The sequence below is a fragment of the Eschrichtius robustus genome, chromosome 6 (genome assembly GCF_028021215.1).
Source record: "Eschrichtius robustus isolate mEscRob2 chromosome 6, mEscRob2.pri, whole genome shotgun sequence".
NCBI lineage: Eukaryota > Metazoa > Chordata > Mammalia > Artiodactyla > Eschrichtiidae > Eschrichtius > Eschrichtius robustus.
The window spans coordinates 143,035,854-143,057,685 of record NC_090829.1 but is presented as its reverse complement, the minus strand read 5'-3'; the positions used below and the strand labels follow the sequence as shown (position 1 = coordinate 143,057,685).

General features: G+C 46.8%; 1 protein-coding gene across 1 annotated transcript in view; it reads right to left on the bottom strand.

Moving 5' to 3' along the window:
• BACE2 (beta-secretase 2) overlaps nt 1-21,832 on the bottom strand; it is an 87,032-nt gene that overhangs the window by 18,143 nt on the left and 47,057 nt on the right. The window contains exons 3-8 of the mRNA XM_068547106.1: nt 18,045-18,261; nt 14,674-14,802; nt 13,194-13,328; nt 11,092-11,193; nt 5,406-5,555; nt 1,311-1,479 (exon numbers count right to left, since the gene is read on the bottom strand). Coding sequence (XP_068403207.1) covers nt 1,311-1,479; nt 5,406-5,555; nt 11,092-11,193; nt 13,194-13,328; nt 14,674-14,802; nt 18,045-18,261 — 902 coding nt within the window. The remainder of the gene's footprint in view (nt 1-1,310; nt 1,480-5,405; nt 5,556-11,091; nt 11,194-13,193; nt 13,329-14,673; nt 14,803-18,044; nt 18,262-21,832) is intronic.

Below are 21,832 nucleotides of genomic sequence, written 5' to 3'. Positions count from 1 at the left end.
CATCACTTGCCTGCTTTATTTACTGGGCCTCTATCTTAAGACCACGATTTAGGTAGTAAGAAATAAGAACTGAAACTTCACCTCCTGAATAAATCAGCTGTGATCATTTGGCATTTTGCCTGTGTACCCTCACCTCCCCTGCTTGCCTCCAAACCCCTCAGCTGGTTTTAGATCAGAGTGAAGGTGTGGTCCGAGTACAGGCTACCAGCATGGTCAGCCAGCATCCCTGCCTGTCATACAACTACATCTAATGTCTAAGAATTTTTTCTTCCTCAAATTCATATTCCCTTTCCTTCACTACATGGCAGTCTTGTATTTCACTACAACCCTTGATTTTCTTCTGTTTTACCTTTTTGTTGTCAGTTCTTTTTCTACCTCACATTTCTTGTTCTCCCCCTTAGCATGTTACCAGTACAACTTGGGGATTCCCTTCTGTTCCTGACCCCAAATCCAATGTACTGGGACATTTTCAGTCCTCTGAAACCCTACCCTGAGCGCGGCATCTCTCTCGGCCTCCGCCCTGGTGCACGCGCTTTCTCCATCCCTCCAGCGACTCCACCTCCTGCCGCTTCTGTGATTTGCCTTCTCCTCGCTAGCTTGGGCTATCAGTCAGAAGTACCTCCCTCTAAACCGTGTGCTGTGGGAACACTTCATTTCAAGCAAGCTGCTGACTGTGACATTTCCAAGTGGAAGGGGTTTAACCATCCTATCAACTTTATTGTGCTCTCCTGGTTTCTCTGAAGATACACACAATCCTCAAGCTAGACTTCACCGAATAATGCTGCTGTGTCACCCTCATAGCATCTCTTCAAAAAAATACTATGAGAAAAATGCACTCACGATTTTAGGATTTCTAGAAATAGCAATGACAGGCACTTACCTCTGATTTCATAACGAGGATATCTTTGAGGAAGAAAATACACACAGCTTATTGATGCATTTTCTTTTTTATTCATTTTGCTTTTACTGTCCAAAAACTGTAATTCATCCCCAAGGCCCCACAGAGTATTTTTATTCCTGGTATGAGATGCCGTCTTAAGTTTAATACGAGAGATAACTGCAAGGACTAACATTTATTGCACATTTGCCATGTGTCAAGCACTGGACTAAAAGTCTGACATGCATTATTCTCACTTATTTCTCTCCGCAATCCCCCAGTACACTTTGAGGATAAGACTTTGATGTCTGAGATAGGCATGAGTGAAAGAATTCAGTGGCAACTGATTCATCATCAAGAACTGCTTCCAAGTCAGTTATCTGACATCAGGTGCTCTTGTGAGGGCCCCCTGTCCAATTCAAGCATCGCTTACCTGCACAGGGGCTGGCCGCAAAGCCCACCCTCTTCCGAGCTCTGTCAAAGACCACATAGAAGCCCTCCATCACGGTAGCACCAATCACCAGCGCGTTTGTGGAAGGTGAAATGCCGAATCGGTAACATTCATAATTCAAGCCAGCCCCCATCATGGGCTGAATGTAAAGCTGTTGAAGAGGAAGGAGCAAACAAGAAAAAACACGAATCAGGCAATGTCACAAAACTGTTGAGGCTGCCGTGTGCTCAGACTCTCCGAGGCGCCCTGGGAGCTACGGAGAACGGAGGGGGTGCTACCAGCCCTGCCGTCCAGAGGCTGGGACCATGTGCCTGGTGATAAACACTGCCGAAGTGATAGGAACATGCACACCACCTCTGACTGTACACAGGCGCGCCCCTCCAGGAGATGTCTATCTGTCCGTCCATCCATCCGTCGTCTACGTGCTCAACACTTACTGAGCACTTACTAAGGCCTAGACGCTGTCCTCAGTACCAGCAATACAAAGATGAATGACGGCACATGCTCCCTGCATGATCAAAACGTGCATGATCAAACTGACACGTGAGGAAGATGAACATCAGTGCACTTGCCGCGTGCAGGGAAGACCGGAGGGAAAGGGGTCTCAAGGCATGAAGGTGAGCAAGGACACGCCAGGATTGTTCCCAGAGTCATAACCTGCTGGACGTCAAGCAGCTGCCATGTCCAGGTGGTGAGTCCAACAGTTAGAACCCTGCACTGATTGATGCCTGTCTGTAAACCCTTCTTCAGGGCAAGGAATCATCCTATTCTTCACTATAGTCTTGGCACCTAGGCATCTAGTATATGCCGGGCACACAGTAGGGCCTCGGCAAATGTGTATTAAATGAATGAGCTTGAGCAGTGTGATGAAATAGACAGCTTCTCCTGAGGGTCAACGTAAATTAAGAAAAGGTGGTGGATACACTTGGCTACTACCACCGAAACACTTCCATTTAGGGCTCTGTAAGCAGGTCCTAGAACACACAAACACACACTCCTACCTTTGAATGAACTAATTCCATAATAAAACCCCCCAAAATCACCAAATAAAATGCAAACGATAACACTGATACAAACATGATGCAAACTGAGTTTGTATCTTTCCCTCTGTCCTTTCTGTGTGTGTGCCAGTTGAATCCCAATAAAAATTCCAGACTGTAAATTTTGTAACATGTTGGGAAAGCTCCAGTATTCCTGGGTCTCAGAATAAAATGCCTGCCTTCTAACTAAAATGGCATAAATAGACAAACTGGTGGTATTTAGACTGAAACTATTTACGTTTTTAGGATTATACGAAAAAAAAATCAGAATTTGCCTGTGGGCTGGGCTTGGGGGCTGCTTTTTTAGACAGGCCAAATAGGATTCAGCCCATGTGCTTCTGGAAAATAGTTTGGGGATGGACACACTGTTTTTTGGCATGACTCTTCTGCACTAGCAATCAATTGCCCATCTACTGCTGCTGATACCTGAATGGTCCTGGGTAGGGGCCTCATTCTAAAACTTTGGTGACAAGGAGCCTTGATGATTGCCCTGAATGTTAGGAAGGGCTTCAGTTGGGCAGAGCTGGGGTGTTAGGAGGGGACCCCCAGCGCTGTTCCCAGGGGTGTGCTTGTGAAGTTCTCATCGGGCAATGGTTCATAACTGCCATCCTTTCTCAACAAGGCAATGGAAAGCAAACGGGATTGGGACGGTGAATAAGAAATCAGGAAAACACGGGAAAGCAGATTTTTAAAAAGTGAAAATGTGGACATGTCAAAGTTCACCAAAAGATATCTACAGTTTTATAAGTGAGAATAAAACTGAATTCTTATCCAGAGTTATGTAAATTAAATGCAATACTCCCAAACATCCCTCATTATATCTTCACGCTCACCCAGTGCTCAGCCCTGAAAGTGGCTGACGGTCCCCAGTGGACCCTCAGCTCTGCCTGCCCTGGACATAATTATAGATTTCCCCCTGAATGCCTGCTTTCCTCCTACTTCTTATGAGTCCCTGACTGTCGACTCACCCACATGCCATTTATTCTCCAGTTCACATTCACCTTTGTCCTCAAGCTGGATTTCAACTTTAGTTACAAATCGCATTGATGAAATAATGTCCACATTTTGCTGTTGGGCTGACCAAAATTTAATCACAAAGAGCACATTATTTTAAAGATGCTGAAAACATATCATTCTAACATCACTCTATGCAGTGTTGTTCATCCAAGGATATTGCACTCTTCTGAAAACGTCTTTGGCAAGTATTATTATTTCTCTTTTATAGTTAAAGAGACTGACACAGAAAGGGCTAAGTGATTTGTTCAAAGTTATAGTGTGAGTCAAGGGCAGTGCTGAGAATATAACTCAAGCTTCCGGCTCTCAGCATATGTGTCCTCTGTTGGGCTGTATTTCTCATAAAGCTTTCAATCCTTTCCCCTACAGCTCTCCATTTCAGGAATGCACTTCCCCCCATATAAAGCTGAGAATGGGGAAAAGCCAAATTATCATTTACTTTTCTCTTCTGAAATTATTCCTCTTTCCCTGTCCCCCATTCCCACTCCTTTATCCCAAATTCAGCAAATTGCAACAAAGACACATTGATCTGTCCATTCAACAAACAGTTATTATTACGCACCACCCTCTACCACATGGCAGTGCTAGGGAAGGAAGGATGATCTTTAAATCTCATGGTTCTCATCTTTAAGGAATTAAGAATTTAATGGGGGAAGAAATATAAGTGTGTGTGTGATTAGAGAAAAAATAAGTCAAATGAAAAAGCCAAGGGCATAAACTCTACCCTGAAGATATGATTCCGGGCCAGATGAGTAGACTAGAAAACATGCATTATGAGTTTGAAGGGCAAGCTCACAAATGGGCCATTCTGCTCAGCAGAGGTTCAACAAAGAGGAGTTGTTTGCACTGGGTCTTAAAGGATGGAAAGAATGTGGATACACAGATGGAGTGGGGAGGAGGGGGCATTTCAGGCAGGGGGGTTGGCGGAAGCAAAGGCGAGGAGACGGGAGCGGGCACCCAGTGCTGGAGGAGAGCCACCAAGAGTGGAGGGTCAAGGGCGCGGCAGGAAATACGTACGCTGGGGAGTCAGCACGGGTCCCGTGAGGTCACAGAAAGCCACACTGGCGAATGAGGCCTCCAGGACTGCAGTAGTGGGGTGGAGAACTGTGGCTTAGCAAGATGAATCTGGCGATAGTTTTAGAAGGAGGAGAGGGTGGGGTTGTGTGGAGGGCATGCTGGAGGGTCCTGAGGTGGTAGTGAGAGGGGATGTAAGTGAAGGCTCTGGGGATGGAGAGGGGGAGGAAGAGGTGAGACACGTGACGGGGGAAGATGGAACTTGGTCTATGTAACAAGATGCTTAGGATGAAGGAGGAATCAACGATTTACTGAATACGGAAAAACTGATGTTTCCATCTCTGAGCATCCAGTGCTATAGTCTCTATTCATAAATAAATCAGAAGTAAACATATATTGATGTTGTGGTAGATTCTGCAAAAATGGCCTCAATTCTTAACTTTCCTTGTAGCCACACCCTTGTGATGTGACCTTGCAGCTCTTCCCATTGGGAGGTGGTGTCTACGTCCCCACCCCGGTTATCTGGGCTGCCCCTGGCCTGGTTTGGGAAACATTGTGCAAGAGGTGGTGGCCAGTCCTAGGGCCTCGACTTCAGGAGCACCTGCAGGTTTCTTTTCTCTCTCACAGAATCCTGCTGCCACTGTCTGAGGCAGCTGCTGGGTGGTGAGAGACAACGGCCCCATCTCTCCACCAATCGAGCCACCAGATACACAAGTGCGGCCTTCGGAGATCACCCTAAGCCAAGGCCAACCTATCCCTGGCCAACCACCAGCTGACCAGAGACCATGTGAGCAAGCCAGCCAAGACCAGCAGACCTGCCCAGACTCACGAGCAGAAATATAAGCTCACTGATTAAAGCCGCTGGATTTTGTGGTTGTTTGTTATGCAGCATTATCGTGGCAATTGCTACCTAATACAGGTGTGATATTGAAATGCACTCATTATGTATGAAGTGCTTTACTTTTGCACGTTCCATGTTAAAAAGAGAAAACACAGTCCAAGTTCATACCTGAGGCAGGATAGTTATGCGGAATGATCTGCTAGAGTTCTCGTCTCTCAGGTAGATGGAGATTTTAGGGAAATAAGACCAAGGTGTTTCAGAATTTGTCCAGCATGCCAGCTGGGATCCCGTCCAGAAACCATCAGAGAATTCTGGAATCTAGACAAAACAAGATCACATGACAAACAATGACGAGTCTGGCACAACAACAGGAAGCAGCTCTCAGCTCTCTCATTACCTTGCCAGATGCCCATGGCGATAAATACTGCTTAATTTGGATGCAAAGCAAGACATCAGTCCTCTGGAAGAGTGATGGTGATGACAAAATCACAATTACTAAAATTACCAAGGCATGTGGAAGACTTACTGGTATTAGGCACTGCTAAGAGCACTTCGCAGCACTAAGTACTTTAATCCTCAAACCCCCGCATCAGGGCAGTAACATCATCCCCTCCACTTTACGGATGAGGAAACCAACGCTCAGAGAAGTGAAATAACTCGCCCAAGGTCACACTGTAGTAGGCAATACCCTTTAGAAGAGAGACCAGATCTTAAATGTGGTGCTCAAGGCCCTTTTGGGCATCAACTTCCCTATAAATTCCCTGAGCCCAGTAAGCTTCCTACTGGTGCAGAGCCCTGCGGGGGCTCTCTGCTCTTCTGGAACATCTTTCTCCTCCTGCAGATCTCAGCTCCAATGCCACCTTGTCCAGGAAGCCCTCCTTAACTGCCCCCCCCCCACAGTGCTGGTACTCCACCATATATCTCTCTTCCTTGGCCTTTCTCCTTGTAGCAGTTTTAATTTTAAATTTATTGGTATGATTGGTTAACTTCTGTTTCTTGCACTAGAATCTGATTCTTCTAAGGACACAGGAGTGCTGTCTGCTCCCCCATCTCCTTCTCATAGCCTTAACACCTGGCCCACAGGAAAGACTCAGGGAATGTTCGTAGGTAAAAAAATGAATGGCCGAGAACGCAGAATGTTTGTTCACCTGTGCCTCTCATCCGGGGACCAGAAGGCAATGCCGACCATGCTTATCCACTAACTGTTGAATCTGCAAGTTAATTACAAATTACTTCTGTGCCTTCTCAGCAAGCCCAGTGAAGTTTCCAGAGCAGGCCTGCCCTGTTCCTGCCAGCTGCCCGAGGGAAGGACTATGTTGGATGTGTCTCTTTTAACACACCCAGCACACTGCACTGCTCAGGTCAGAACTAGAGGAGCATGTGATGGGGCAGAGATAGGAGGGCATGTGATGGGGGAGGAGCTAGGAGGACATGTGACAGGGAGGAGCTAGGAGGGCATGTGATGGGGGAGGAGCTAGGAGGGCATGTGATAGGGAGGAGCTAGGAGGGCATGTGACAGGGCAGAGCTAGGAGGGCATGTGACGGGGGAGGAGCTAGGAGGACATGTGATGGGGGAGGAGCTAGGAGGATATGTGATGGGGGAGGAGCTAGGAGGGCATGTGATGGGGCAGAGCTAGGAGGGCATGTGATGGGGGAGGAGCTAGGAGGGCATGTGATGGGGCAGAGCTAGGAGGGCATGTGATGGGGAGGAGCTAGGAGGGCATGTGATGGGGAAGAGCTAGGAGGACATTGATGGGGTGGAGCTAGGAGGGCATGTGATGGGGGAGGAGCTAGGAGGGCATGTGATGGGGCAGAGCTAGGAGGGCATGTGACGGGGAGGAGCTAGGAGGGCATGTGATGGGGAAGAGCTAGGAGGACATTGATGGGGCGGACCTAGGAGGGCATGTGATGGGGGAGGAGCTAGGAGGGCATGTGATGGGGAGGGGCTAGGATGATATGTGATGGGGGAGGAGCTAGGAGGGCATGTGATGGGGAGGAGCTAGGAGGGCATGTGACGGGGAAGAGCTAGGAGGACATTGATGGGGCGGAGCTAGGAGGGCATGTGATGGGGGAGGAGCTAGGAGGGCATGTGATGGGGCAGAGCTAGGAGGGCATGTGACGGGGAGGAGCTAGGAGGGCATGTGATGGGGAAGAGCTAGGAGGACATTGATGGGGCGGAGCTAGGAGGGCATGTGATGGGGGAGGAGCTAGGAGGGCATGTGATGGGGGAGGAGCTAGGAGGATATGTGATGGGGGAGGAGCTAAGAGGGCATGTGATGGGGCGGAGCTAGGAGGGCATGTGATGGGGCGGAGCTAGGAGGGCATGTGATGGGGGAGGAGCTAGGAGGATATGTGATGGGGGAGGAGCTGGAGGGCATGTGACGGGGATGTGGAGTGGAGCTGGAAGAGTGTTGACTGGGAGGAAGGGGTACCTGTCAAGGTCCCGGAGGAAGAAAGCACATGAGCTGAGTTGAGGGGCAGGTGGGCGTCAGGGAGACGTGGTGGGGAGAGCAGGCAGAGCATGGAAGCTGTCCCATGAGACAACGTGATGGCCGTGGAGGCTGGCGCTGAGAACAGGAAGGGGCAGGAGATGAGGCTGGGAAAGACCCAGGGGCACCATCGTGCATTTATCAGAGATCATTTACCAGGGATCTGAGCGCTGTGGCACATGGGGTGGGATTAAGGCATCCAAGCGGGGTTTGTGTAGGTCACTGGTTCTTTGAGTCTAACCTCCAGGGAGTCAGCCTGGTCTAGACAGATGCATTTGAAACTCAGTGACCAATGGGTGGGAAGTGATGGTGTGGCCATGGATGGGATCGCTTAGGAGAGGGTACAGGGAGAAGAGAGGGGCGTAGGACCCACCCTGAGAAAGGGACCAGCAAAGGAGACCCCCATGAAGAGGAACACAGGGATGAGAAGAGGTCCTGGGAGGAGGGTGTGACGGAAGCTGAGAGGACAGGTAAGGGAGGTGAGCAGGGGCGCTGCAGAGCTCAAGGAGGATAGGACGTGAGAAAACTGGGTGTCCCTGGACGAATACGGAGTGAGAGCTGCCTGCTCAGGACCTCGCAGGCACGTGCCGCCGCCCTCGGGGCAGACAACCGGGAGGAATTCCCTGCGGCCTCTTCACCCATCACAGGTTCTCCACTGAAACTGTCAGGGCCGACTTGCAAAGTATCTAATGCTGGCCTTCATAGATTTGTACATTTTATAAGAATGAAGCCAGCTTGAAATATGTGTCACAGGGAAGAACCCCTTGCTGGATGAGTTGAGAAGGGGTGGGGCAGTCATTTTGCTGGATTCCAGGAAAAGTGAAGCGTGACTAGGGCTGCACAGAGGGCACAGAGCTCCAATTTCCAGCTGAAGAATGAGGTTCAGAGGGGCCAAGTAACTTGCCTAAGAGGCACAGCTCAGGACTGGATGGGGGACCGTCTGCCTCCAAAGAGGTGCCTGCAAGTCTGGAAAGCCTTCCTGGGGGCCAAGCCTTGTGTCCTGGGGGCCAAGCCTTGTGTCCTGGGGGAGAGTTTGGACATTCAGATCATAGAGGCGAAAGTCAGAAGTCAATTTACAGCAGGTGTCATCCTACTTCTGGGTTTTACAGATGGAGAAGCACTGGGCCTGAGCTAACAAGGGTGCCACAGCTGGGCAGGAAGGAAGCCCAGGTCCCCGCCAAACACAGAACTCCCCACCAGGCTCATTTAAAAATACAGACCTACATATAGCACAGGGAACTATATTCAATATCTTGCAATAACCTATAACGGAAAAGAATCTGGAAAAGAATACATATACATGCAGAACTGAATCACTTTGCTGTACACCTGAAACTAACACAACATTGCAAATTAACTATACTTCAATAATAAACAAGAACTACGGACCTACAAACCATTCATTTCTAAAATCCCATCTGAAGAATCTACGCCCAGAGACAGAGCCTGGCATCTGTACGGTGTTTAACTCTTCAAAGCCGGTCCTCTCCTTAACTAAGAGAGAAAACCCAAGCCAAGAGAGCCGGCTGAGATGAACCTAGCAGAGAGAAAGAACACGCACGTCTCTGGTCCACGCACAATGAGACACAGACAGTTTCCACCCTTGCTGAGCTTTCCCTGCTCAAGACAAACATCCTCCCCAGGCCTCTCCCTCCTGATGGAGGCACTGAAACCAGAGGATAATTTTAGACTCGGCAAACAAATTTTGCACTCTCGTTCCTTCTCGTGCTTTTAATTACAGTCAGGCACTGCTGAACACATGCTGTGCTGCCCTCGGGAGTGCGAGCGCCCCTCTGCCACAGTCCTGCTGGTCCCCGCTGAAGTCACGGACTCTGCAGAGACCCAGGCTGGTCACGGGCTTGTTGGAGTCACACGCTCACGCTGCCAGAATGTCCTTGGGACGGTTGTAAAACACTTAGAGCTCAGAATAGTACATTTGAAGGTGCTCATATTAATTTCACTGAGGACATTTTTACTCTGAAAAAAAGCAGCATATTGCTCTGCATTTCTAGCACAGTCTGGTTTTCAGCCAGTTTTCTAAATTTAAGGCACTAAAAATGTTACCGGCCATGTTTTCCTGATTCAGCAGATATTAGACGCAGTGGACAAAAGAGGCAGACATTGCTCTGCCTTTCTTGTCCGCGGCTCCCTGGACCTTTCAGTTCACAGAGGACCTCGGTGTTGTTTCTTCCGGCTTTCCCCTCTGTATTCTTTTGATTTGCCTGCTGCTTTTCCTACAGCGCTTCCAGACTTTTCAAGTTTGGGTCCAGGACAAGCAAAACCCTGCTCTTCCTTCCCCTGTTCTGCTGTCACCTGTAACAAAGCAACTGCTGTGCATCTCCTATCCATCATTCTTTGGATCTGGCCAGCCCAGTGGAGTTGCGGGCCTGTCAATCCCAACTGGGGTCAGCGCCAATATAAAGACTTTGTGCGGGAAACGCTCAGTTTTGGTCCACTCTGCCAGGGTGGCCCTGCGTGAACAGATGCTTATGAAGACACCCACAAAGTCGAGAGAAACGTTTATCTTGTTTCGAGACAAACAGTAGTAGCACTGTGGTTTGGACATGAAATAGAAGCTCTTCTTGACCGAGCACATTGTGCCAGGCTTGTACGCCCGACCCTCCTCACAGCCCCACGACAAGAACACGGAGATTCTCAGGGGGCACAAGAGGCCTCTCCAGGCATTCAGCTAATAAGTGGCAGAAGCTACATGAAATTCAATTCCATCTGCCCTTTAAGGCTGCGGTCCTTCCACTCAGTGCCCTGTGGTCTATCCTGTTGCCTTGAACTAACTGGAAAGTTGGGGTCACACTGGGAATACTGTTAACCAAGCCCTCAAAAGGCATGTTGTCCTTGACCATGATTCTAATTGTATTTCCAAGCATGGCCATAAAAGAATTATTACATTGGTGGATTGCCCTTTGTCTTCTGTGAATCTCATTCTTTTACAGAAGTGGGAATTACAATCCCAGCACAGCTTGGATGAAGGCCAAAAAAGGAGTACAATTTTTGGTTTGTTTTAAAGGCTACAAACATATTCCTGGTTTACTATTTACTTTAATACAGTATATTACCAAGTGGTTCTTTTCCCCCTTAGATTAAAAAAGCGCTATGCTAACTACAATGTTATTTGAAATACTAAAAAGCATTGCACCTTCAGATCCAAGTCCTCTGAGGTTAAAGTGAAGGAATTATTTGCTGGTTAATATCAAAGAATAAGATTGTGAACTTAATAAGTAATCATTAAAATAAAACAACCTCAAAGTCCTCAGACGGAGACCGTTAGACTACGTGGTGGTATTCCCCAGTATGCGGTCATGACCTGGTGTGACCTCTGAGATTCATCCAGCATCCTGAAGACTCACCAGAGACGTGCGGGCCACTGCCTCGACCACGGCATCAAACACCTTCTGGGGCAGGCGCAGCAGCGTGGTGCCACTGTCCACGATGGCCTTGTCCGCATTATACTAGAACGGGGAGAGGGGGTGGGGAGAAAGCACATGAGTGACAGGGCACCCACATCAATGCACGGCTCCAGCCCGCCGTCACCGTGGACCTGTGATACACACATTCGGCAGTCACGGTACCTCCTTGGTGGCTACAATTCATTTCATCTTCTCAGAACTTGGGAACCGAGAACTTCCTTGCCCAATGTTCTCATTATAGATAAAGAAACCGAGGCCAGGAAAGGGCAGTGACATTGACCAAAGTCAACAGCCTAATGCAGGGCTTTTCTCTTACTCAGGAGTGGCCAGATTCTGTCAAGGATCCCCCAAAGAGGGAAGACCCATTTGTCTTTAGAGGTTGAAATGGTACATTAAATGTCATTTATACAAATCATGAAAAATTAACTCTCTATTACCCTGCTAGTGGAGAAAGATGGGGAAGGACAGTTTTTCAATAGACACCCCATGTTTGCATTTAGAATGGAACCAAAGCCACATTCAGTAAGAGAATCTCACACACACAGAGGCAGTCCCAGCCCTGACCCCACCTCTGTCATTCTTTATGTGGCCGAATGGGAAGAATGGGGGTCAGTGGGCCAAGACCAGAGTAGTCACCCAACCTCTAGGGACATAACTATACGATCAAGGCTGCCCAGGAATGGAGTGAGTCGTGGGCAATTTAATCCTCTTGCTTCTACAGCAAATCCATGAGTCATAGGACCAAATACACCAAGTAGGTCAAAAGGAAATAAGGATTTGTTTAGGTAGCAGGTGGGAGGAGTGAAGAATTTTGAGAAATTGAAATACAGCAACTGATTCATATTTTTTCAAATGTAAAACTAATTTCAGTTTAGAAACAAAGTTAATTTAAATATAATCTAGTTTGTTCGCACTTGTATGTGTAAGAAAAGCTCGCACACTGAAATGCTAGGGGGTGGGATGTTCTGGGTTTTGTTGTTTGTTCTGTGTGGCAAGCTTGGCTGATTGTGGGGGGGCAGAAAAGAACCAGGAATACGAGAATCAAACCGCCAAATAAATGCTTACACTCTCCAACACACACTCTCACACACAAACACATACACACGCACACACACACACACACGTGCGGAGTCTGTGCTTTATTTTAGGCCCTCCCATCTGATTCTATCCTTGGACTCTTCAATGGCAAGTAAATGCCTCTTGACAATAAACAGATTTGTGGACTTAGGACTGAAACACCATCCCAATGGAATGGACCATCCCTTTATCAAGCTTTGACTGTTTTTGCAGAGGCATCTGCGTATATGAGAACTTATGGTACAATGTGATGGTTAAACTGAAAGGCAGTGATGACAGGTAAGAGTACAATGAATGCTGATGAAATGCTGGTGGTTTTTGTAAACCATTCTGAAAATATTGTAGAGGACCAAGTCTCCCTCAGATCCTCATAATCATGTCATTATGTGCCACAAACAAGCCAAACTGCAGTGAGAGGGTGTGAACGAGGTTGAGAGACGTGGTTTCCCAGCTCTGCACATGTGCCTCCTTTGAGGACCATCAAAAGCCATGCACATCTTTAGAGCACATGTTCCTTCGAGTGAGAATTGTATACTGGGGGGGAAGGGGGATTAGCTGTGAATGGAGGATAAAGCTGATGATTTACTTCTGGTTTCATTTTGCTTATTTTCAGTCCCCTTTTACACTGATAAAACCCTGCTTACTTCTCGTTGTCTTGAACAGAGATCAGGGACCATCAGGCCAAGATAATATGGATAGTTCTGGATAGTTCTCTTCACTCACCATTTTAGGCTAATTCCTCTCTATTAAGAGAAGCAGTTGAAGGGAAGCAATTTTTTTGGGGGGGGATCATTGGTATAAAATCATCTACAAAAAGGCCCTGTAACTTTTAATGTCATGAACTTTTGATTTATCTTGCAATGTAATGTACCCTCAGAGTTCATATTCAGGTCCCAGCTGTAATATTTAAGTGACCCAGGCACACACAGACAGGTAGACACAAAGAGATCACAGAGTGGAAATACCTCTCTGCAGTCCAGATTAAGGCTCTGGCCTCCGATTTCCAATTTCAGAATTTCTATCTGATAATACCACTCCTCCTTAATAGGGGTATACCAGATGTCTCCTTTGTACAAGGTTGGTTCAATTCCACCCAGGACCTGGGATGGAAAATATTTACAGGTATAAGAGAAAAAAATATACAGGCATGTAACAAGTTACACAGAGAAGCGTGCTCTTATGAGGCAAAACTTCACTAGAATTAGTACTTGCAATTTATTGGGATATTATAAATAAATACATACACCTGAAAATTAAACAGGGAACATTCTGGGGCCATGTATCCAAAGATCAAAGACTTTTATACCCTAGTCTAATCAGGATGCTTTGATGGTTTCCCTTATCTAAAGTTAGTACATACAGTTCCAGCTCCATGATATTGAGATCCTCCCCTCCGGCCCCCACCCCGGCCACTGGCAAAGAAATGCAATAAAATTGTAAACCATACAGACTGACAAAAATTTAGTTCCTCAGAAGACAGAGGATGACTTCCTGCCCCGCACATTTGCATGGAAAGCAGAACAAAAGAGCTTCCCTAACCAAAACTTCATTTTGCACATCTGTATAGCATCACCCCACAAATCTAGGCTACCCTCTCCCGTGAAAAGGTGATAAAAAAGGTGTTGAGAGCAGGTGTATTGTTAGCAATCAAAGTAGATGAGCCTACTTCTCATAGCTGGAGAGCAAAGGGGTCAACGTCACCCACCCTGGGGGGGGGCCCTTCATGTACATTCTTCCCATCACCTCCTACTTTAGACGTCTGGGTGCAGGGCCCATCAAGGGGACACTTGGGTTATGGCATGTTCACAGTGTCGATTCTGCTTCACTATGTGTGTGCTGTGTATGTGCATGTGTGTGTATGCGTGTGTATATGAGTGTGTGTATGTGTATGTCTGTATAGCTGTGTATGTGCGTGCATGTGTGTGTGTGTGTGTGTGTTGAGAGCGAGAGAAAGAATGTACAGGTGTCCCCGTCTCCCCACCAAATTTATGCAATCACAGTCCTCCCCCTTTGCCCCCCCTCCCCAGAGTAAGGCCCACCTGCCACCCCACCCCACTGGTCCTCATGTGCCCCTGCCACAACCAACAAAAACAGTTACCTTTCAAAGAAACATTTTTTTAAAAAGCTTTAAAGGAATTTGACTAATGCAACAGTGTAGGACAACTATACCCCAATTGAAAAAGAAAGGTATGGGGATAAAAAAAAAAATAAAGGAATTTGGGGAAGCAATGAGAATCATCTTATGAGATGGCAGGATGATTAGGAAAGATAAAAATAATACCTAGTTTTATCCATTTTTAAGAGCTCTCAAACAAGGATTATTAATATTTGACAGTACCTATGCATGCCTACATGTCTAATATTTCTATCAGGGTCTTAATAAAGCAGAAAAGAGCAGCCCCAGTGATCTCTGATGTCCCCCCTTTAAGATGAAAAGATACCCACAAGACTACCTCCGTTGGTACCAGATCCAGCGACTGGCAATCCAGCCCCACACATCTGCATGGAGAAAACATTGGGGATCTTTGCTTGTGCCACGAGGGAATCAAAGAATGTCTCCAGAGAACTTGATGGCTGCAGGAGGGATGGGAAAGAGCACAGCTGCTTCAGGACTCGCAGTGGAGACAAGGAGTGACCCCATGCAGGCACCAGGCATGGTATACAACATGGCATTTCATTATAGTCAATATTTTCAAGGCTAAGGAATACACAAGCTTATTATTAAGTACACTGATTCAGAAACCTCCAACAGAACTCCCTAAGACTTGGTATTTTTTCCTTTTGGGATGGCGGCTCTGTTGGGAAAATAAGATAGTATTTCCAGAAGCTGTTAAGAGGCTGCCCCATTTACCATCCTGACTGCCTTGTGAGGCAGGAGTGAGAAGATGTGGAAGTGGGTTACCCAGGTAGGTGGTGGATTCTAATCTTAGACATTTCAGAGTAAGGAGAGAACAGCGTCTCCAGGAGCTGCCTTTGCAGCTTCAGAAAAAGTTTTTTTTCAGCTGTAGTCATCCATCATGCACATGACAGGTGCCTGACCCATGAGGACAGGTCACATCCCAGATCCCGGACCCTGGGAGGCGGCTTAGCTCTGCCGGCTGTCTACCGACCTCTGGCAACCGGGAGAGGAACGATGCTATTCTCCTGCAGTTTAAAAGCTCATTATTCCCCATTGCCGTATGTCAATAACGTCCTCTGTGCTTCTGTTACATGTAACCACACCTTCAGAGACCAGCTGTATTTCTCCAGGACTGAAAAGGAGGGATGGTCTGTGAACAGGTCTTAGCTGGGGGTGGGTCACAGGTGCTGGTGGTCAGGAAGGAAGGTCATAGACCCATGTTTCGATTTTGGCTTTGACAACTGGGAGAGGTTAGAGTAGGTTACTACGAATGGTTCGTTCTTGATGAAAACAACTGTGGCAGCATAGATGCTCTTGGCATATTCTGAGCATCTACGGTTAATATAAGGAAGGATTATTTATAATCCGTAAGAACTAAAACTCTACTTCTAGAGGGAGTGAGAGGAGAGTTATCAGACAGACAGAAACCTTTCCATTTCTTTAGTTCATTTGTATTTGGCCTCCTATCTGCCTCTTTCCCAGCCGCTGTGGACTCTCTTGCAGAATTCAGTACAATCTCTACATGTAACCTTGTCTAAATACTTTGTGTTTGGGTCAAGGAATGAGATGAAGCCCCCTTGTGAAACGGGCTGGCTCTGGTCATGACCCAGTCTGTGTCAACCTTCTTGAGAGGCAGTGAGATAAACACTGCCTGGAATCAAATCCTGGCTCCACCACCCACCTGCTAACCGTGTGACTTGTTCCTTTGTTTCCTTATCTGTAAAATGGGGATCATAGTCGCATCCCAGAGCTCTTCTGGGGCTTAAATGGGTCAGTACACACAGAGTGCTTGGAATAGTGCCTGGCACACGGGATGGGATCTATTATTATTCTGCCAGGTCATTCTTCAGTAGGACTCGGGATCCTTTAAGGTTTAAAAGCACACAGCTGCCCAGGACCAGCCCAAGAGAACCTGATTCAGCAGGGATGCTGCTGGGTGCAGGCAACTGTAGTGCGAGAGACCCCGCAGGTGGTTCTGACCACATCCTTGATGAGAGGCACCTGGCATCGGCCGGGGGCCACCGCACACTGTGACCCCACTGGGTGCTCGGGGAACCTATTTCAGAAACACCTTTGGGCCACCAACCCAGACCGCCCTGCCAGTCCTTTTTCTAGCCGTGCCCCATGTCCTACAAATCCTGTTACTGTCTCCCCAAACCTAGGAAGTGAAGACAATTGTCGGCAATCTTGGAATTTCATAGGTGAAAAGATAAAAAGTCATGTGGGGAGTCTGGACACCCAAAAGGACCCCAAAGCAGTCTATTCTCAAGGAAGTTTTACATATTATTAATTCCAGATAATTTAGCTTTACGCTACCATCCTCTAAATAATCAGCATCAAATCAATCATACATCTTTTATTTTCAGAGTCACGAGAAGATGAAACATTTTGCCTGAGGTCACATGGTCAGTGAAAAGTATCTAGGAATGTAAGTTGCTACGAGTTTGGGAACTCCTATTAAGCTTTTCCTACAGTGCTGAGCAAAAAAACGGCTCCAGAAGCCATCTGGGCTCCGTAGAGGGGGCTCTGGGCTCTGACAGCCCTAGGCAAGGGGTGAACCTCTCCGACCCTCAGTCCACACATTTCTAAAATGGGGATAACAGGGGCCTACAAAGTCTGCCTTGTGGGGAGGTCTCAGACACCTTGCAATGGTCTCAGCCTAGGGCTTCACGGGCTATTTTTTGTCCTTGAGAAGCCACAGTGTTGGAAAGCGGCCCCTGCCTACTGGCCCATCTCCACCCCCTCACATCGCTGCCCTGCATCGCTTGCTAGTAAACTTGAGCTGGAACAAATGTCCTTATGGAGAGAAAACAGGCCTTTCTGCACCCACGATTCTTTGTTCCACACTTAGCTCTGGCTCGAAGCCTAACTCTGAACAAGGAGAGGCCGAGCCGGGGTGCCCGTTTACAGGCCAGGAGAGGCAACCTCTCCTCAAGTGTATGCTCACCTGCCCTGGCCTCCCGGAGCCCAGGGGACCCAGGGGTGTCAGATCCGCCTGCCCCTGGCATCCCTTCCGGGTGGACATTTCCCAGCCCACCTCACTCCTCCTGCTCATGAACACTACTTCCTTTGGGTGGGATCAAGGGCAGATAACTGGAGAACATTCAGTCCTGTCTTTCCCTGTTTTGTGAAGGTTCTGACGCTGATGGGAGCGAGGGTCCCACCATCTCTCCTCGCTGCATCGCTAATTCCAGGGGCTGGCGATCCCCAGGGCGCGCTTGCAGGCTGCCTGTGCTCTCAACTCCAGAGTGAGGGAAAGGCAGCACGATGCTTTCTCTGCCCGGAGGGACACCTCTTCCTGCCGAGGTTCCAGTGTCACGTCTTCATGTGAATGTATGAATTTAATAAATGTTTACTCTTAATCCTGCCCAAACAAAAACCCCTAAACAAACACCATAATCAAAGTGATTCAGCTTCTGTTAACACCTGTCAACTATACAAGTAAAATAAACGAAAGGCAAATGAAAAACGTGATGCTATGAGCGTACCCTGTAGGAAGGTTCAAAGAATGTCACCATTCATCTTAAATTTTAAAAATGCTTAGAGATAAACTTAATTGTGCGAACACTGATCTTTCAACCATGTGATTCTCACTGACTGTCTCGGACAGCTGCACCCATCTGTTGGCCCCTCCAATGACTGGCTTCAGAATCTTGTCCCATCACTCGATTTCCTTAGATCCACCCATTATTCTTACCTTGGCCAGGGTAGCATAAGCCAGTCCAAGTATCCCATTCCATTTAATCCCAGGCAAAAAGAAATTCTCTGACTCAAAGATGGTGGCAATGTTGACCAGAAAAGAACTGTTGAAGCCTTTTGGGATGGTGACAACGTCCTCTCCAACGAAGCCAGTCCAGCTCCCTTGCGTGTACTTCACGGTGACATCAAAGCCCTTGGGGCGGTAGGTGCTGGACCTGGAAAAAGAGAAGGGGCATCGTGTTCTGTATCCCGTCCCCCTGTCCCTGTTCTGACCACATGGCGGTCATGGCTGCAAAGACAGCGGCCCTACGCCCAGAAGGTCTGCGTAAGCAATTCTTCATAATTAAGACTCTTCACGCTCACAAGGTGACATTTCCCATAAAAAATAATCGCTAACATTTGGGTAATGGCGTCTTCTGCGCCACGCGTAAGGGAGTACTGGGGTCAATGTGTAGCCCCGAATTTAACTCTTCCCTCCGCCCAAGTCCTGCCCCGTTAAGCCAGGTGTTGTACTTAACTGCATTGGCCTGGGACGCCACAACTGTGTGTGGGCCCCGCCTGGCCCTCTGGCTCTGCGGGGACCCTGCACTGCTACTCTGTGACAAAGGGAGGGGCTGGCAGCCCAGAAAGAGGGGCCACCGGCTTGTGGCCTGGGGTTCAGATTCACACAAACAGCCAACGTGATGAATAAAGATCAAGCCACACACCCCCAGTACCAGGGCTGTCCCTCCTCAGGGCCCGCACGACCTCCTGGTGTCACAGGTTCCTTCTCAAGGTCGTCCCTGTGCCCCAAGCTGATTCTACTCATATCAAAACATGAAGGAGGACGCTGATGACAAGTGACTGTGACACAAGTCACTGTGACAACCCCACAACCCCTAAGGGTAAGAGTTACTGAGACAGAATAACATGAACACGACCAGACATCAGGTGGGGTAGATGGAAATCCTGCTCTCGGGATTTCAGAGACAGACAGTAAACAATTGAACCCCTAGAATTCCAGGCGATGATAGAGTGATGAGTCACCCAGAGAAGAGAGCAGGGTGAGGGGAGGGTGGTCACTGAGGCCTCTCTGAAAGAGGACATTTGTGTAAGACCTGCCTGAAGACAACGAGCCACGGGGCTCTCTGGGGAGGGGCATCCTGGAGAGAGAAGAGTAGGTGTCAAGGCCCTGGGGTGTCCAATCCTGGGAGGTCATTCTTATACCTAATGGAGCTTGAAAACTCTGTTGACTATAGGCAGGAACCCAAGGGACATCTCTGAGCAAATATCTGGGCATTCAAACCAGGCTTCCCCTAGGAAAATGAGCAGATTCCTAAGAGAAGTGCCAAATCACCAAACACATCATTGTAAAGTGTTCCTGTTTGTCTGCAGTTTTCATTTCATTTTGTTTTAACATTAAATCTCTGAACATTAATACATGTTACTAAGTGTTTGCTATAGGATTATATGAATTTGCGGTATGGATTATACGGTCTTTTTGGGAGTCAGGGAGAAAGTTAAGTCAGGGATGATATGACTTTTTTTCGGTACGTCTCATAAGCTTTAAAAATGGTAACAGTCTTTAATTCAGTAATTGCACTTCTCAGAATCTGATCCTAAGAAAACACCCATGATGCAAACAGAGATTCATGAACAAAGACAGTCATTATGTTTTATTTATAACAGCAAACAGTTGGAAACAACCTAAATGCACAGTAAAAAGGAAATAGTTTAGTGAATTATAGTACATCCATATGATGGAATATTAAGTAGCTCTGAAAAATGCTGTTGAGTAAGACATTTTCAATGACATAGTAAAAAAAAATAAGGTAAAAGAAACATTTGTATATGTGGCAGAATCTTCTTCAAAAAAATTTAATACACTCCGATATTAGCAGTGCTACCTCTGGGTGGTGGGGTTTTGTGGGGGAAACTCTCATTCTTGTGGTTAGATCCTTCCATATTTTCTGCATATATAACTTTTTATAATCAGGGAAAAAAGGTTATTTTTAAAATGTCTGGCAGACACATTTTGGAGAAATTTAATTTATTCTAACATCATAATGGGATATGAAATATGAAGAATATTTAATTTTAACATTTTCTGACTATTTTAGCTAACTCCACCATGATCTTAAAAAGAGAGCAGCATTAAGCAAACATTTTATGTACAGACGTCTTCTGACAAGGGCAGGCACAGGCCAAAAAGTAAGTGTGGATGGACCCCGGGCACATGGAGCTCTAAGGGACCCATCAGAAATTACACATATAAAGCGCATAGTCAGGTCATTGAAATGCAGGCACTTGAGGGTTGGTGTTTTAGTGCCAAGTTTTAGTGCCAGCATCAATTCAGTGATGCCTGGCACACAGCAGGGGTTGCACACGTTTAGGATGAAAAGCAATTAAAATACTAAATTGTCAGTCCCTTTTGACAGTTTGAGGTCATTCCTCAAGTTTAAAACTGCACTACTGCTGGGCGTATAGATCAGTGGTAGAGCATTTGACTGCAAAACACTACTGCTAATGGAAGAGCCTAATTATTTTGAAAGGCTTAGAGAATGTGATCTAGCACAGGGTTGGCAAACGTTTTCTGTAAAGGGCCAGAAAACAAATCTTTCAGGTTTTGTGGGTCACATGATTTCTGTTACTACTCCACTCTGCTAGTGAAGAAGCAGCCACATGTGACAGATAAACAAACGTGTGTGTCTGTGTTCCAATAAAACTTTATTTACAAACACAGGCAGCAGGTTGGATGTGGCCTGTCAGCCCTAGTTTGCCAACTCCTGATCTAGAAGATTATTATCTCCCCAAACATTCTATAGTACCATGACTTTCTTTTGAGAAGTTTTTTTAGTTTTACTCTGTCCAGACTACAGAAAACTCATTAGAATCTGCCAATGTTACTGATAAGATGGACCAGGCTGACCATCTAAGTAGCATGTCCTCTGTAGTGTACTGACCAGCTTGCTATTTCCCTCATGGGCAAACATTCTGGATGTTTCGGTGCCGTTTACAGAGAGATGAGAGGCAGTTGGAGTTACACCGCCTGCAGTCAAATAGTCCTTCAACCACTTAGGAGCCATATGTGACCCTAAGTCAAGTTAATTAACTTCTCTGTACCTCAGTATCCTCAACTAAAAAGTCGGGACAAGTACAGTACCATACCTCATGGGGTTAATACTAAGGATTAAGAGAGTTAATACTGTAAACCATTTAGAACAAAACCCTGGAACACAGCAGGTACACAACAAAAATAGCTGCTATTACTATAATTATCTAATCGCTTGCTACCTTTATTCAATCTATGGACTGCTATTAGAAAATGTAAGATACTTTTTCTAGAAAATGTTCCTATAGAGATACTCTTTCTGAATATCCAAAACTGTCTCATTCTGAAGTCCAACAACCTCCAGGAAAAGGGGCAAGTCTTGGGTAAGATTTGGTTAAAATGGTCCAGGGAGGGGAAGAACCTTCTAGGTTTCTAAAAGATGGAGCTCTTCTGTGTTCTGGACCAGGGCTGTCCAATAGAACGTCTGCAATGACAGAAATATTCTCTACCTATGCTTCCAATACAGTAGCCAACCTGAAATGTGACTGTAGATCTTCCTCAACATACGATGGGGTTACATCCTGATAAACCCTTGTAAGTTGAAATTATCATTAAGTTGAAAATGCATTTAATACACCTAACCTACTGAACATCCCAGCTTAGCCTAGCCTACCTTAACCGTGCTCAGAACACTTACATTAGCCAACAGTTGGGCAAAATCATCCAACACAAAGCCTATTTTATAATAAAATATT